This window comes from Pelodiscus sinensis, chromosome 22, assembly GCF_049634645.1.
Source record: "Pelodiscus sinensis isolate JC-2024 chromosome 22, ASM4963464v1, whole genome shotgun sequence".
Classification (NCBI taxonomy): domain Eukaryota; kingdom Metazoa; phylum Chordata; order Testudines; family Trionychidae; genus Pelodiscus; species Pelodiscus sinensis.
The window spans coordinates 3,470,607-3,487,083 of record NC_134732.1 but is presented as its reverse complement, the minus strand read 5'-3'; the positions used below and the strand labels follow the sequence as shown (position 1 = coordinate 3,487,083).

Here is a 16,477-nt window from a genome sequence, read left to right as displayed (position 1 = left end):
CAGTCTAGCACTGCATTTTAGTTAGAGTCTCTGGGCACACACAGGATGCAGCTGGAGACCAGAAGTGCCTCCCATGTGTCTAGTGCAGCTGGACCCCAGAGATAAGCTTTCAGAGTCAGTTAACAGCTGGAGGCACCAATTGCTAAGCCAAGCCGTCCCTGGAAGGGCAAGGAGCTAGTGGTATGGGTGCTCAGGAGAAACATCCATGAACCAAATGGGAAGCAGCTCCTTCATAAGCAGAGTCTTTGCAACAGCAACTATACATCCGGGCCCAGCTGCACAAGAACTGGACCTTCTTGCAAACGGGCTGTCAGTAAGTTGGTCCTTCCTTATCCCCGTAGGGCAATAAGAGCAAATTAAGTGCTCATGTCGACAGCACAGGCAGTTTTCAGATCTTGAGCACCATTATGGCAAACGTGAGAGGAGACTTCTGTGCCCAGCTTGGCTATTGGGCAGCCTTGGACAAGGAACATGGCCTCAGGTGACCCACCAGTCTTTAGCTTGGCTAGCAAGACTGAGTTCTTTGGTTGGGGTGCACTGATCTTGGATGTTCTAGACTCGTGTAGTGCAATTAAGACATTTATCCCTCTGTCTACATTAGCAAATGAAGAACCACATTTAGCACTAGCTGAGGGGATTGAAACAGGACGAGGTGTTAGTGACCCATCATTACCAACAATGGGTCCTTTAACAGCCAAGTCACAACAGGGACATATTTTCCACACAGACTTTTGTACAGCCTCTCAAGAGCAGAGTTGGCTTCAGAAAAAATAATCCACACCAGTTTGCACAAGAGTCAATATGTGCAGCAGGTTACACAATGCCACAACGTTCTCAGCAAGTTGTTTCAACAAACAGCACGTGTGTCAACATATTAGCAGCTTGAAAGATTAATCGGAGACACGAAAAAAATCAAAGTACAAGTTGCTCAGAGTTCTTGCTTGAGGGTAAGCTAGATCCCAACACTGTAGGAAAGGCAAAGACGGCTGGAATTCAATTGAGGATTCTGGATTTCCATCTGTCAGCATAAGCAAGACAGCAACTTCAGGAAACTGGAGCGTTTGAGAGCTACAAAAATTGTTAGGTAAAAAGTAAGCTGCTTTCAGTCACTACTGAACATGCAGAAGAAAATAATGGAGACTCCACTGGTGGAATTTTCGAACACAAAATGAGTTCTAACCGTCAAAGGTTAAAAGCACCTTCTGTTCCCACAGATTAAAAAAAGACACCTCAGAATAATAGGACTGGAAGGGACCTTGAGAGGTCATCAAGTCCAGTCCCTTGCCCTCTCAGCAGGACCAAGCACTATCTAGATCATCCCTGACAGGTGTCTAAGCCAATTTTCTTCCACTATTTGGTCTGAGGAAGTGGGTCTGGCCCACAAAAGCTCACCACCTAATAAACCATCTTGTTAGCCCTGTTTTTTGTTTCAAATATCTCCAGTGATGGAGATTCCACAACCTCCCTAGGCAATTTATTCCAGTGCTTAACCACCCTGAGAGTTGGGAAGTTCCCTCCCCAAAAAATGTCTAACCTCAACCTCCCTTGCTGCAATTTAAGCCTAATTCTCCTTGACCTCGGATGATAGGACAAGCAGCACAATGTCCCCCCCCCCCCCTTGTAACACCCTTTTAGATACTTGAAAGCTGCCATCATGTCCCATCTCTTCTCTCTTCTAAACTAAAGAAGCCCAATTGTTTCAGTCTTCCCTCATGGGTCATGTTTTCTAGACCGCTAATCATTTTTGGTTGCGTTCCTTGTATGTCTGAGGAGGAAGAAAAATGTATTGGAGAGATGGCTGGGAAGGTCATAAATTGCTGAAGAGAAGAGATGCTCCAATTAACCAATAACTAATTAATTTTAACTGTCCCCACTCAGCTAGGGCTGTCCAGTCACTTCTTATATATGCCCTGCATACACACAAGCCCTATGTACCGAAGCAACAGAGCAGGCCACCTGAGCAAGGTGGAAAAGGAAGGAGAGAGATACCTGTATTAAGTAGGGATGCTTGACCAGGATGGAGCAGTCCCATCCCCCCACCTGCACCGTGGGCCAGTCTGGTCAGAGCATCCCCACCACCCAATCCATGCTGTGGCCTAGGGTGCTCCTGCCCAGCAGGGCCTCCCACACCACTGGAGTGGATCCCATTTAAGGATTATATTTAACTGGCTGATTAAACTTGATTTTACGTCCCGAGTAATAGAGGAGCTGAGGCGACAGTATTTTGGTTTTGCAAAGCCAAGAGCAGTTTGGATCCAGGTTCTAATTTATCCCAACCATCACCTGCGATGGGGGTGGGATAGTTTCCCCACTTTAAAGCATGCTCTGGGAACAGGGCTTATGCTTCTACAAAAATGGGACAGATGTGCTTAAGACTATATTGAAGGCCCATGCATACCCAGTCCCCTGGCATCTCTCTGCTGTAGAGATAGGAATTCCGATTCCACTGGTCTGGAAGGGATGAACACTAGTCACCCCACACTCTTACAACACTGGAAAGGGAGGAAGAACTTGATGGGATAACTGAACTTTGATTGTGACAAGACAGAGCGCTTGCCAGGAGCCAGATTTGTATCAGGTGCCATCACATGCCTCCTGGGTGAAATAGTTCTCTAGCCAGACTGCTGAGAAAAAACAGACACCCATTACCTGTGGGAAAGGGTTTTGCGCAAAGGTCAGTTATGGAGCGATCATGATGGCTCTCCATCCTCAGAGGAAACCTGCCTAAAACACATGTTCAAAAGAGGAGCCCGGGAGCTTAAATTCAGAATTCTGCTAGACACTAAAAGTCACCGAATGAGCAGAGTCCCTGAATTCATGGCTCATTACAGTGATCTGTAACCCACTAACTCCTGCCCCTTTTGTCCAGTGACTGCAGAAGGCTTACTGGGCCTCTCTACCTTGAGCAGCCGCTTAGAATGCGCACTAACTCTCATCCTTTTCATTTAGCTCCGACACTTGGAGCATCTTAGGAAGAGCCTTATGTGGCTTGAAAAGTCTGTTGCTCTCACCAACTGAAGTGGGTCTAAAGACTATTACCTCACCCACCTGGTCTCTCTTCCAGTGGTGGGCTGCCTGCGGTCCTGTGGGCTTCCCCCCCCGCAGGTCCATGGGCTGCTTCCCCCCTACCCCGTCTGACAGCCAGTTCATGGCATTCCAGCTCTGGGAGGGAAGGGCAAGGACGGAGCGTGAATCAGGTGATTCGCACACTGCGAAGGTGCTGGGAAATAGCAGGGAAGCACAGGCAGTACAGGGCTCCAGGGTGTGAGAGGTGAGGGGGGAGGGTGGTAGATGGGGAGGGACATTGGACTGCAGGCCGCTGCAGTCCGCCAAGATGGAAGGAGGGCATAGCCGGGAAAGGGTGCATGTTCCTTGGCTGGAGGACAGACCAAGTCTGAAATTCATAGATGGACTGGCAGGGGTGGAGAAAGGGACAGCTAATGGGGTTATGGCTGTCCTGGTCCCTCTTCTCTTCCCCCCATGGTCATTCTGCAGTGTAGCTCCCTCCTACCAGACCCCTCCCTTTCCAATTTATGGAAAACAAATTGGACCCACATCCATTATCCTGGCACAACCAAACCCTGAGCTTGCTTTAAGTTAGAAGCAGAGAAGCTGCCTACCAAACTTGGTGGTCCCAACTCTTACCGTTTAGGAGTTCTTGAACAAATGGACTTGGATGGACGAACAGACATTTCTAAATTACATCGTCGGACGACAGCATTAAGCGGTGGCTAGGACGCAGGCTACTTTCACTCCTGATTGACGGGGTCACGTGTAGTCAGAGCCGGTTATGCTTCCCATTCCCCCCCTTGCTTGAACTATTACACCGCCCTTCGTGGCTCTTCCCAAGAGATGCTGCACCATCACCTGTGTACAGAGCACAACAGAGGGACAGTCCAGGGCTAGAGACCCCCTAAGCTTTCCAAGAGCCAGACATGCATCAGGCTCTGACCTGGCTACACTTACTTGAAGCGTCTCCTGATGGGCAGTGCATCGGGTCTAAGGCAGGCTCCCTGTCTGCCTAGGGGCTGCACATGCAGGCAGGCAGAGGGGCCAGGCAGCTACCCCCACAGCTCCCATTGGCAGCAGTTCAGCCAATGGGAGCTTTGGAGTTGCTGCTGGGGTCAGGACAGCCCACAGAGCTCCCCGATCGCCCCTACACCTAGGGGCCACAGGGACATGCTGGGGCTTCCGGCTTGGAGTGAGATTTGCTGCAGGCTGGATGAATTTAAGCAGCAGACCAGAGTGTCCCCTCCCTTTCTCTACAATAGCCTCAAACCATGATTGTGTCGATCAGACACCACACCCCTAAGAGCAAGAGAAGCAGCTGTAAATGCCTGTTTTGCCACCTGCTGAAGGAGTAGACCAGATTCTGGATGACAGGCACTGATGGCCATGCACACACGGCTATACAGACACCTGAGCAGATGGTGACTAGAAGAAAATGCTGCAGTCAGAGTAGTTTGCAGGGACCCAAAGCTGGGGGGGGGGGGGGGGGGCAGAAGAGATTCTCCTCTGATGAGGATCTTGTACTCTATCCCACCACCCTGAGCGAAGCTAACTCAAAAGCAGAGGGCTAAACCAACAAGACACCAATGGTCTTGTCCCCATTTATGCCTCCACTTTGAGGCAATAAGTAGGATTTTGGAAAGACTTCTGCATGGCTGTCATTCACCCCTGTGAACAATGTACCAGGCCAAGCAAGGTGTTTGGAAGAGTCAGCTGAAAGCTGCAGCTGAGAAGGTGACAGGGGAAGACTGTTACTCTTCGAAGACCACCAGTAAACATAGAACAAATGGGACTAGCTGGGGCTGGCTACATCCAGTTGTAGGACTGTATGCATTCAGTACTACCGATGGCCTGCAGAAAGTCCAAATCAACTGTCGAGTTGAGCTGCAGGGCTGTATTGCTTGTGGCTTACGCAGCTTGCGCTTGTCCCACACAACAGAGAAATAGGAGCAAAGGCTGTAGCAGAGTAAGTTTGGAGAATACATGAATATTCCAATCAGGCACAGCCCGGAGGCTATTCCATCTGGGGCTGTGCAGTCTCTACACTAGCAAGAGCCAGCCTCTCTTCTCCCTGGGTTTTACTTCAAAGGAATCCTGAAGAGCATCCCCGGGCCACACTTCTCCTTCTTTGGCCTTTCAGCACTTTGTGAAAGGTTTGCCTGAGTCCAGAATGCCAAGAAGCTGCTCAGGTGGAGCACTGGTTTGTTTTTCTGGGTAACCGTCTCCATGCTACCTAAGGAGACATTTTGACTGAAGCAAATGCAGCTTTTTCCAACAGCAGGCTGAACAAATAGACCCCATGGTGAAGAAAGTAGAGGTCACTTGTCCAGCTCAACCCATATATAGCATGGGGGAAGATTTCCCTCCCTCCCCAAATCTCCAAGCATTTTCTTCAATCACCAACAAATTGAACATGACCACAGATCCTGTTGTCCCCATAAAGGATTTCTTCTGCATGTATCTCAGGGGCAGGAAAGAAAAAAAAGTTAAGTGCTGAGTTCATTATGAACAAGAGTCCACGTGTTTACAACCTCAGGCACTTTTCCCTGCTTAAACACCACACTTAGAGCACTGTGCGGCTTATCAGCATACTGGCTGCCCAAGGAGGAATTAAAACTGAGTCACCTTGAACAGCTGGAAAAAAAAATCCAACCCAAGTTGAGAATGTTTACCAAGCCTGTTCCTTCCCACACACTGCAAGGTGGGGAACGGGAAGTGAACCAGTGCATCCCACTTAGATTTTTTGGGTAGCTTGGAGGGGGAGGGGAAGGAGGGAGGAAAGGAAGGAAAAGCACAACCAAGGTGTGTTCATGATTTTAAAAGCCTGCCTGAAGCTGCCTGTTGCTAAGAAACTACAGTGGCAAGCAGGGGACATTCTGGGGCTGGAGTCTAGAAACTGACATTCAGTTGCTTTGCTTTCATTTTAACCCCCTTCTGTCACTCCACTTGCACAGGAGCATTGCTCTTCACGAGTCAGATTTCAAAGATTTTCCACCCTCCAGACAGATGAGGATTTCCCCAACTCAGACTGGGGTGTAGTCTCAAATCCTACGCCCTTGAAGTCCTAGAGTGGAGAAGCTGCTTTGCCTGAAAGAAGGGTATGACCCATGCGATCTCCATTCATCGGACAGACATGCACAGCAGGCATTTTCACACAACTACAGAGCCATGCTATCGGTTGTACTTTGACCCACCCTTCTGCCTAATAATCCCGACTCCTGGGGTTTTATTCTAACACTCCAGAGAATCAAGTAGATTCTGTGCTGGACCCTAAAAGCCCATGTTTCCTTTACCCTCCTCCCCTGCAAAGTTACCTGGGACGAGAGTCTACAAAGGATAATATTCCTGTGCAACCCTGGTCTAAGAAGTGGTGGAAGGGACAGGAGCAGGGACCAAGATTCTGTAGGAATACAATGCAATGCCAGCCTACCCCAAGGATTATCCCCTGTGCACAGCCTCCCCCCCACCCCCACCCCATATAGAGCTAGGTGTGGAGAATCACACCCCTGGTAACAAAGCCTTCCTCAACTACAGGGAAGTGGAAGTTGGCAGAACCCCCACAAAGGAAAATAATTCCCTATGAAACTAACCAACAGAAGAGCCAGGCCGGAGCCAAGATTGTACATCAGGCCGCCCCTGAACTTGGGGAAAGCTCAGATCCAAGAGCTGTGGCTCAAGATTCTCTCTACAAGAAGTTCAGTATTTGCCCAGTCACAGATCTGACCTTAGTTAGTGCCAGGAGCAGGTTCCATTAGAGCCTGTTACTTCAGGTGGCCCTCCTGAGTTTGATGGCATTTATCATGGTGCATATTGTGCACTAGAGGCCTATGCGTTAACCCAGGGCTCAACAGGACGATGCTGTCCGGTTGCAGAGCGTGCCAGACGCAGACAGTGCTCTGTGGGGGGGGATAGGGGGGAGACTTGTACCCACCCACAGGTTCTTAGGGCTTGTCTACAGCAGGAAGTTGCAGCAGAATAAGCTGAACTGTGTTTAAATAGATCTAGTTAAAGCCATATCAATCTATGTGCCTTATCGCGGTTGTCAGAGCCCCACTAACACCTCCACCCTCCTGTGAGCCAAGGCACTGCTATTATTTCCTGGTTTCAGGGTAGGGGAATGTCTGTACCCATTAAGGGTGAGGCTCACCGATTAACCTTTCACATCCCTACTAGGGACAGCAATGGAGATGTTCTGGCTTAGGTCTCTACTAAGGGGTTGCAAAAGAGCTGTGCGCTGAATTTTAGAGCTAAATCAGCTGATCCAGGTTTTGACACTCACAGCCGCAGGTTTGAGGGTGTTTTAAAGCCACAGTGACATAACTCAAAACCACACAGGGAGCATCCTAGCCACTGAGCCAAGCTTCCTCAGTTTGATTTATCAAGAGCTCATTCTGATTTAGCTTCAAGTCCTTTAAAAAAAAAAAAGTCAGATTTCATTAGAGCAAAACAGGTTGCAAAACCTGCAAGCAGCAGCCACACCATGTTTTGCACTGGTTTAAATTCATGCCTTAAATTATTGTGGTGCAAATCTCGTTTAGAAAAGCTCTTAGTCTCAGTTAATTATGATCACTAGTGACTCTCTAGAGCCCTGGCAAACATCCCCCACAAGGTGCTTTAATGCCCGTCAAGTCTACAGCCTAATAAGCCGCCCCTCCAAACACATTACCCATGTATTATTCTTTTCCTGGAAACACAAAGCAAAACATCCCAACCCTGTCTGGCTGCCAGAACAAGCCAACAATTCACTGAATGAGAGAGATCAGCAATAACCCGTCAAAGTCCAAGAGAGAAGTTGTGCTCAGACATTCTGGGAGCAAAGTCCTTTAAATCTGGCCACTGCCAACAGTGATGTAAGGAAAGCTGTGGGAAGAAAACCATCAACTCTTGCCCCTTTACATCAGCCATTGTGCAGACCATGACATCGGTTCAAGGAGTGTGACCCCATATGGTACCAACAGACTCTGTGCACAACTACAGGACCAGAGGGCTTTATTTGCCAAACAAGACGGCTACCTTGCCCACCTACTTTTAAAGGACTTAAATAAGGAAAGGAGATTTGCACTTCATGGGTTTGTTTTTCTATCCAAATTAACCAGGATTCATGTTGGACTGGATCTCTGATGTGCTGTACTCGGTTAAGTGAGGACACAGTTCTCCCTCCCCCCCCCCCTTTTTTTTTTTTTAAAGCAGCACCATGGAGTGTCAGATTTAAATCGCTATCATAGGCCAGGAAGTTGCACAAACATCTTGCTCTATCCTTTCTGCATGGCTTCCTTTTTCCAGCCTGCCACATTACAGCTACTACACTCAGGCGCTAACATGCTCCGAAACGTTAAACAATCACAGAGATGCAGAGCAGAGAGGACATTAAACACCTCTTCGGAAGAGATTAAGCCTCAATCAGGCCTGCTGCTTGGACACCATCATGAAAGGACTCGGATGGTCCCAGAGAAATAGGGCCTTCTCTGGAGCCATGTCTATGCTAGGATCACTTCACTGGTGGTAACCATAGCAACCAAGTATTCCTAGTGTGGACACAGCTATACCAGCAAAGCGACACTGTTACTAGTAACACATTCCAGGGGTGGGGAACCTACAGCCTGGGGCCTGGATGCTCCAGCTACGTTGGGGGGTGCACTGTGGCTGGCCCACTAGTCTCATGGCCCCACCCATCACAAGCCCCAGTCTGGATCCAACTTGTGGGCTCTGCCCAGCTTGGGGAGGAAGAGGTTCTGTGAGCTGCAGCGAAGCACTCCCTACAGGCCCCACTCCCTCCCCCCCCTTGCATACTGGGAATCGCAGCCAGTGGAGCAGCGGGACTAGTGCCCGCACAGAGCACTTCCCTACAGCCTTGCACAGGGCCAGCGTCACCATTCTGCTCCTGCACCCCTACCCTGCTTGCCTCCGGCTGCACTCCGAGCCTCTCATTTTTACCCCACCCCAGAGCCTAGAGGGGCCCACAAAATCCACTAGCCTCAGGCCCCCAGAGGAGTTAATCCAGCCCTGGAGGCAAGCCCTGAAACTTGCCCCCTTGGGGCTAGTGCCTGAGGGAATGCCCCCTTCCTTCTCACTTGGAGGACACGTGTGAGGTTTCTCCATCACTTAAATGTGCCCCCCAACTGATTTTTCTGTGGGTCAGTGCCCCCTGACCCAAAAAGAGCCCCCACCAGCAAATCCAAACTATATTGGTACTAGCCCAGATTAACAACATAGCTGTTTCTACCCTAGGGGCATCTATCAGGTCAGGGAATCCCACCTCCTTGCACTTCTGAGGGATAAAGTTTTGCCGGCAGACACTCGTAGCACACAGCCAGCCTTGGAGGGCAGTTCTGAGCCATAGGTTCTCACAGTTTCTGTTCTCAGTGAGCAAGCAACCACCTCAGGACTTGAGTCATAAGGGCAGAAATGGCTGGAGACACAGATATAACCTGCATCCACTTCAGCAAAGTGAAAGGTGAAAGGTTGAGACGATGTATTTGTTCACTTACAGAATTAGTGTGTATGAATCAGTGTGGACATAAAATGCTGGTTATAGATAAGCCCAAGATTTTGTTCTTGAGCTGAAAGTCAAACTCTGAAAGTGAGAGCGCCAATTCACTCTGTCAAGGCTGTTCTCCACATTGGCACTCTGAGTGCAGAAGGTGGGGGCCCACAAGAGACCTTAAAAAAATACTCTGCCTCTATAGGCTTCTGCTTAAAAGCTCCCCAAGACTCCCTGGTTGTGGCAAATAGACCCAGGAAGAAGGTTTTTTTTTTCCCCACTTGGTGGTGGCAGCCTAAGGCAACACTTGAATTTCTTCTGTAGGGGTACCCCAAGCTCTTTTACCACAAGAGAACTTGGAGAAAAACTGTACTCTGATTGCATGCCTAAGACCGAGGTCAGCTCACAGACCTTTGGTTACCTCCCAGAACACAAGAATCAAATGAGATGAAGTCACAGATTATTAACAATACAAAAAGATATACTTGATGAAGCATACTTGGTTGCTGGGTATTTGAGCAACTGAGTCAAGAACAGATCAAAACACAGAAATGTATCTCTGGCTACCACTTAAAAAGTGCATGGGGGGGGGGGGGGGGAGTACATGGACTGACTTAGCAAAGAGACATTTAACCAAACAAGGAAAATAACTTGATTGTGACTAAATAGACATTTCCTATCTACTTACAATCCATGCTTCAAGGTCCAGTCCATTTCCATGTCCTGTATTCCTTGTAGGCATGGCCCTTCTAACTGGTTCAATTTGTCTCCTTTCCCCAGCTCAAAACTCCCACAAAGGAAAGTAGCAGGCAGCTATAATTTGTCAATTCAAATTTCAAACACCATCTCCCATTAGCTCTCCTGGCTCCCTGCAAACACTTCCTAGCTACCTGAGTTTAATGTTTGAGTCAAATGCTGGCCAGCACACCTATCCATCATACACCTCTACACTCCCCTGCAAAAGTCTTTTTTTAAAAAGACATTCCTTACTGCATTGGGATACAGTATCTCTCCTCTACAGCCACCCAGCTTTCCAGAGGATGGACACCATCACAGGCTTTATACATGGCTTCAATCAGGCTCTACAAATCAACTCAGGTGCATGCACAAATTACTCTAATAATGGTGGCATGCAAATATCCAAGGTGGTATCAATCTAAGAACTCATTACAAACATCCCACAGGCCATTACAGTAAAACCATTCAATTCTGTAGCACTCCTTTCTGACAAGTTTTAAAGACACTCAGCAAAAGTCAAATCACATCTGACACTCAAGTGTCATCTATGTAGTTGGCCAGAGTAAATGGCTTTTGTCTGCAAACAAGGGACATCTTTGTAGTCAGAGGTCAGTTAGTCTCTGGTTTCAGATCCCAGAAACCAAATAGGAAGTGAGAAAAGCCTGTGCAGACACACAAAACTTAACTGCCTCCAGTCAGAGAAAGCCTTTGTACATTTCTCCTCTCATCAGTTTTCACTTCCACACAAAAGTTTGAGAAGCCACATGAAGAGATTATCCTGCAACAGGGCAAGGCAGCCTGGAACAGCCCAACAGATTTGTATTAAGGAAAGATTAAACTGAAGAGGGGAAGTGGATTCTTCCCCATTCTCAAGGATCGCACAGCAACGGTTTCGTATTAAACGTTGAAGGGCAAGATACAATACAAACTTGAATGCTGAAGTATAACGCCAAGAGCCCCGGTGTCACTTTTCTTTCCAGTAGCCATCTGATCACTTTTCTGGTCTTCCTGTTCCTTTACCACCAGCCTCCTTTCTTGTCACTGATCAGATCCATTCTGCACTTCCCTTTTACTATAGTCCTAGTTTGGAAGATGACATCTGCTCACCTGTGTCTCCCTACAGTCACTCCCCAAATCACACTAGGTTCCATGAGAACTCCAAGCCAACATCACTTCCTACCAAGAAATGGTTAATCCTCTCTACCACCTGCAAAATACTCTAGGTATCTCTCCGCCACAGACATTACACTACAATTCATCAACTCCATTTGGACTGTTCCCCTCCATCCACTTTTAAATCTTTCCACCATAATGGAAAAGTGAGAGTTAAACTGAGGAACATTCCCAAGATTGGGGACCTCAATTCTGATGCGTGAAGATTAACTCCCTTTAATGGAGAGGAAAGCTGCACTTGCAATAGCCAACAGTAAGAAAGGTTACTCCTTCAAGCAAGGGAGCCATTAAATCCTCTCCCCTGCCTAACACTTTCACACTGCAGAGTCAATCAGCTACAGTATTGCCCACTCTTATGTGCTTAGTCTCCTGTTTATCCCCTGGAGCGGTCATCCCCCAGTACCTCTTTGGCATCGTACCAGATGCAGGCCACTAGCTCTCAGGTCTACATTCCAAGTGCCCAATGACGCACCAACCACCACCAATGGCTCCGGTTCTCAAATTCCTCTTGGCTGATGGAAACAGATCAGCGAAGCTAAGGCACAATAATTGACATGGAGTTTCTGATCCACCAGTAAACTAGCCAAAGTGGCAGAAATCCCCTTTTGCTCCATGTCTCAGACAGATTCTGCCACAGAGCTGGGCTACTCAAGCATGCAACTGTTCTGTTCTAGGACAGGAAACAGGTTTGCTCTGTCCCCCTCCCCATTTTGCAAAAAACACACCACTTCTTGACTGCCACATCCAGAAGGATATGCAATAACACAGGAGCTGTGTAGAGTGGATTTGGAATACAAACAGAAGTTAATGGCCATTTGCATGAGGGGGGCCTGGTCTTAGATACTGCCCTGACTCCAATGCAATCTTTTCAAGATCATTTGGCCATTTTAAGCACAGCCAGCCAGCACTTGCTCCATTGTGTGCATTCCGGTTAGTATCAGTCACCCATTTAGCTGGGCAAGGTGACCTTCAGCTCATGCTTATGATGATCATGGCCAAATAGATAGGAGAGAGGGAGGACCTCTGAATTAGTGCAACTTTTGACCCTAGCATGGGTGCAGATTAAGTTGGACAACCCCTCCCTCTGTTCCCAATATATACAAGGCTGCAGACAAGCCACGGGCAGAAAGATGGTTTTAGTGTTTAGCACTGGAGTTGAGGGACATGTTTCAATTCCCAGGTCTAATACCAACTTCCTCTGTGTCCTGGATCTCTGTACCTCAGTTTTGCCATCTGTGAAATGGTGCTACAACACCTCACAGGGTTACAATAAGGATAAATACCAGATCAGATGCCCAATCACTGCTAAAAAAAAAATACATTCAAACTTTTTATCCAAGGACTAAGATGCACACATACACACTTTAGGTCTGTTGTACCTTTTAAAACTCAAATACAAGAGTCTCACTTAGTCATTCCTACAGTAATCTGAACAGCTAAATAAGTGTGTGGGGGGCAGGGGCGGGGAGGAGACAGAAGTTTTCAAAGCAGCTTTTAGAAAGAAACACTTTGTTCCTTCATTCTGTTGTCTTTCCCTGGTGATGGTGTAGGAAGCAGGGCTGTTATTTTAATGATATTTTCAGGAGGAACTCTGTTTCAGTCTTGCTTTCCATCCTCAGTCTGCTATGGCACTCAATCAGTAAGTTTCAAAAGACAGCTCCATACATGAAGCGAGAGGTTAAATAAAACCCTCACACCTTTGTAGTGTTTTCCTTCAAACTGATGCCATTTTCTCTTGCGCGTGAAGCAGAGTCTGTCAATTTGACTCACCCTCCAGTTATCAAGATGGCAGCTTCCTGTTTCTAGGAAGTCAGAGTTAGTCTTTAGGACTTTGCTGCAGGACCAGCCTTTAGGGAGACCTCTGGATGAGCACAAATCTCTCCAGTTATGGGGTTAGCACCCAAAAGTGTGCACAGCAGAAAATTGTGGGGGGGGGGGTTTTAAAGATCAAAACAACGCACTGGTGTAGGAATCCAAGTTCTTCTTTCAGAAGACAGGCTTGGAGTTTCCCCATGCGCTAGGCAAGCTCGAATGACCCAAGATACTTCTGTGCTTATTGTGGCATCAGACAGCATCAGAGAGCCAGACAAAATGAGGTAGCCTAAGGTTGGTGTATGGGGGGGAAGGCAGAAGAGGGTGAAGTCTTGGAGCCTTAAGCAAAGGCCTAGACACAGCAGTACAAAAACTAGATACACATCTATTGAGAACACCGTCCCTACAGTGGGCATACAGCTACCTCCTTGCTGGAAGCCAGAACGGGCAAACAGAAGAAGTTGTAAATCTCGAGGGGCAAACTACACCCACCAACCCAGCTGCTCAGAGATAAGACACTGGTTGACCACAGGCCTGATAAATAAGATATTAGTCACGTCAATAGGGAGGATGTGCAGGAATGAATCCGAACAGCCTGCATTTTGCAGACAGCTGCCGCTTCACGCATGCTTTGCATTTGGACAGATTCAGATACCAGCCAGGCAATGGGATCACACCAAATCCTGGAGTCTAAAAATACACAGACGCCTGCTCCACTCTTGCCCTAGAGAGCAGAGCCAGACATGCAGCTTTGCAAGGGAAAGTGGGCCACAGAGCCTCCCTCCACACTTCCAGCCAGAGGGGTGACCAGGTGCTCCAGGCAGTGCTGAGTCAGCCAGGACCCTTCTGCCTAGAACAGAGGCTTATGCCTAAGGCCATCCCTGCCTGCCCTTTTCTTTTTTAAATAAAGAAAAACAAACTTGTCTAACAGCCCTCATCAGCTAGCACTTTCCAGCAAGTTTGACAAAAGCCCTACTTCATTCCCATTACAGTCCACTGCTCATCAGTGTATTACCAAACACCACTCAAGTTCCGAAAGGACAGAGGGTGGTGGAGGAGTGGCGAGGGGGGCAGAACTATTTTTGTTGCTATGTTTGTGCAAGACTCCAAAACGTCCTATGCTCAAGGCCATGGGTGTCCGGTATGCGAAGCGGGGGAAGGCTCTGCCTTGCCAACCCACCAGGCACAGCCCCAGCCACACTCTGCCCCCAGAATGCTCCAGGCTGGAGAGGCAGGGCTGGGCCATGCCGTGCGCCCTCCAACCGCCTCCCTTCTCCAGGGCCGGCGAGAGTAAGAGCTCCTCTGCTCCAGGGCCGGCTTTCAGAAGTGCAGGGCCCAATTCGAACAATTTCGACGGGGCCCCGCAGCAATTTTGATTGAGCAAATAAATAAATAAATAAATAAATAATCCCCCCCTCCCCCAACACAGGAAAACCCTGCGCTAAACTCACACCTCCCGTGGCGCAGGCAGCCGATGAACTCCACTTCCAGGGCTGGCAGAGTCAGCAGATTTGTATAATTTTTGGTGGTGCCCCATTAGCCACACTCCCTAACCCCCATTAGCCAGGCCTCTGGAGGTGACATGTTCAGGGCAAGATGGACACATGACCAGAAGTAAAAGATGTCATGTCACCCCTCTCGAAGGACTTTTCCCACCATCCTCCTCCTAACAGAGATTAGTTTGGCCCCCACCAACTCCCCCTCATGCAACTATCCTGCAATTGCATTAACCGAATGTCTGTGACATTAACTCGGGGCAGAGAGGCTGGGGGAAGTGTTCCCTCTAAGGCTATGTCTACGCTCGCGGCTTTTTGCCCAAGTACAGCCATTCTTGTGCAAGAACCCACAGAGCAACCACACTGCCTGCCTGCTCTTGTGCAAGGAAATTTACAGTACGGCGTGGCAAGAGAGGGTGTCTTGTGCAAGAGCTATGCTCTTTTCTAACAAGTGTAAGCTCTCTTGCGCAAGAGGGCAGTGTGGATGCTTGGCGGGGATTTCTTGCGCAAGAAACCCCTATGGCTAAAACGGCCATTGGAGCTTTCTTGGGCACGAGAGCATCCACACTGCCATGGATGTTCTTATGAAAAAGCACAGCTTGCACATGACAGAGTGGACTTGTTCACAAGAAGCCGCCAGTGTAGAAATAGCCTAAAAGTTTCCTCCCATGAGCAGAATGGATTTTGTGTTGTGAACCTGTACTGAGTTCATGTGGCTTGTTTCAATATGCCACTGTGGCACCCTAGTTAATAAATATGTTTAAACCTTAACCTTTTCTCTCTGCTGCCATGTCTCCTCCCCTTGGTCCATCAGCTCTCCTGGTGCCTGCTGCCCCCTCAACTCCTCACCCTCCTCTGCTGTCCTGACTCCTGCCCTTCTCACTGCCCTCAGCCCTCCTGGACCTACCCCCCTCCACTAGCCCTTCTCTCCCCACTGTGCCCACTCCTCCAGTAGCCCCACTCTAATCATGGGAGCTACCCCTACTCATCCCCTCTTCTAACACCTCCCTCCACACACCTGCCCTGCCTCTTTCCTCTGGTGCTGGTCCCTCCCCTGCAGGTGTCTGCCCTTCTGCTTCACCCCCAGAATTCCCTGGCACCTGCACTCTCTCTTAGCCTGGCACCCTCCTGGTGCCTCCCCCTTCCCTTACTATCCTGCCCCCTTTTTCCCTGATGCCCACCCCCCTCACCACTCTCTGCCCCCATTCTCCTCCTGCCCTTCTGTGCTCTCATACACAACTTGCTCCATCCCCACCTCTCATGCCCACTCCTTCTTTCAAGCCTTCTCCCAGCAACTCCCTCTCCAGCCCCCAATGCCCTTCCCTTCTCCAGCATCACCCTGTCGTCCCCCCCCTCCCACTGACACCTCCCCTCCTGCCCTTTTCCCTGCACTTGCCCCCCTGGCATTTGTTTCTCCTCCACCCTGTCTCTTGGTCCCTTCCTCTTTCCCCCCCCCCCCGCTCCCCCTAGTTTTCCCTCTCCCCTACCTTCTGCCTTCCACTTTGCAGGCCCTGGACTCTACACTCAGGCCCTGCACTCCAAACCCAGAGCTGCTAAGCCACGCCACGCCGAGCACTTTTAAATTCCCGGGCCGTAATGTCACATCATGCCCGGGCGTCCCCCCCGTCCACCTGAGAACACTGCACATGGCAGCAGCAGCTGCCGCCAGCAAAGGGGAGCCGCACCGAGAGCCGCGCATGGCAGGGACGGGGTTCAGGGGGATGCTCTGGGGGTGGGGTGGGTTCATGCGTGGGGGGGCCGGCAGGTG

At 49.1% G+C, this 16,477-nt stretch overlaps 1 protein-coding gene across 2 annotated transcripts in view; it reads right to left on the bottom strand.

The window, feature by feature from the left end:
* Positions 1-16,477, bottom strand: part of ARRDC1 (arrestin domain containing 1) — a 59,964-nt gene that overhangs the window by 38,463 nt on the left and 5,024 nt on the right. The window contains exon 1 of one of the 2 annotated variants that reach the window (XM_075906001.1): positions 10,179-10,203. The exons of the other annotated variant lie outside the window; for it this stretch is intronic. Coding sequence (XP_075762116.1) covers positions 10,179-10,185 — 7 coding nt within the window. The 5' untranslated portion in view covers positions 10,186-10,203. Of the gene's footprint in view, positions 1-10,178; positions 10,204-16,477 lie in introns of those variants that run through there. 2 annotated transcript variants of the gene reach the window in all.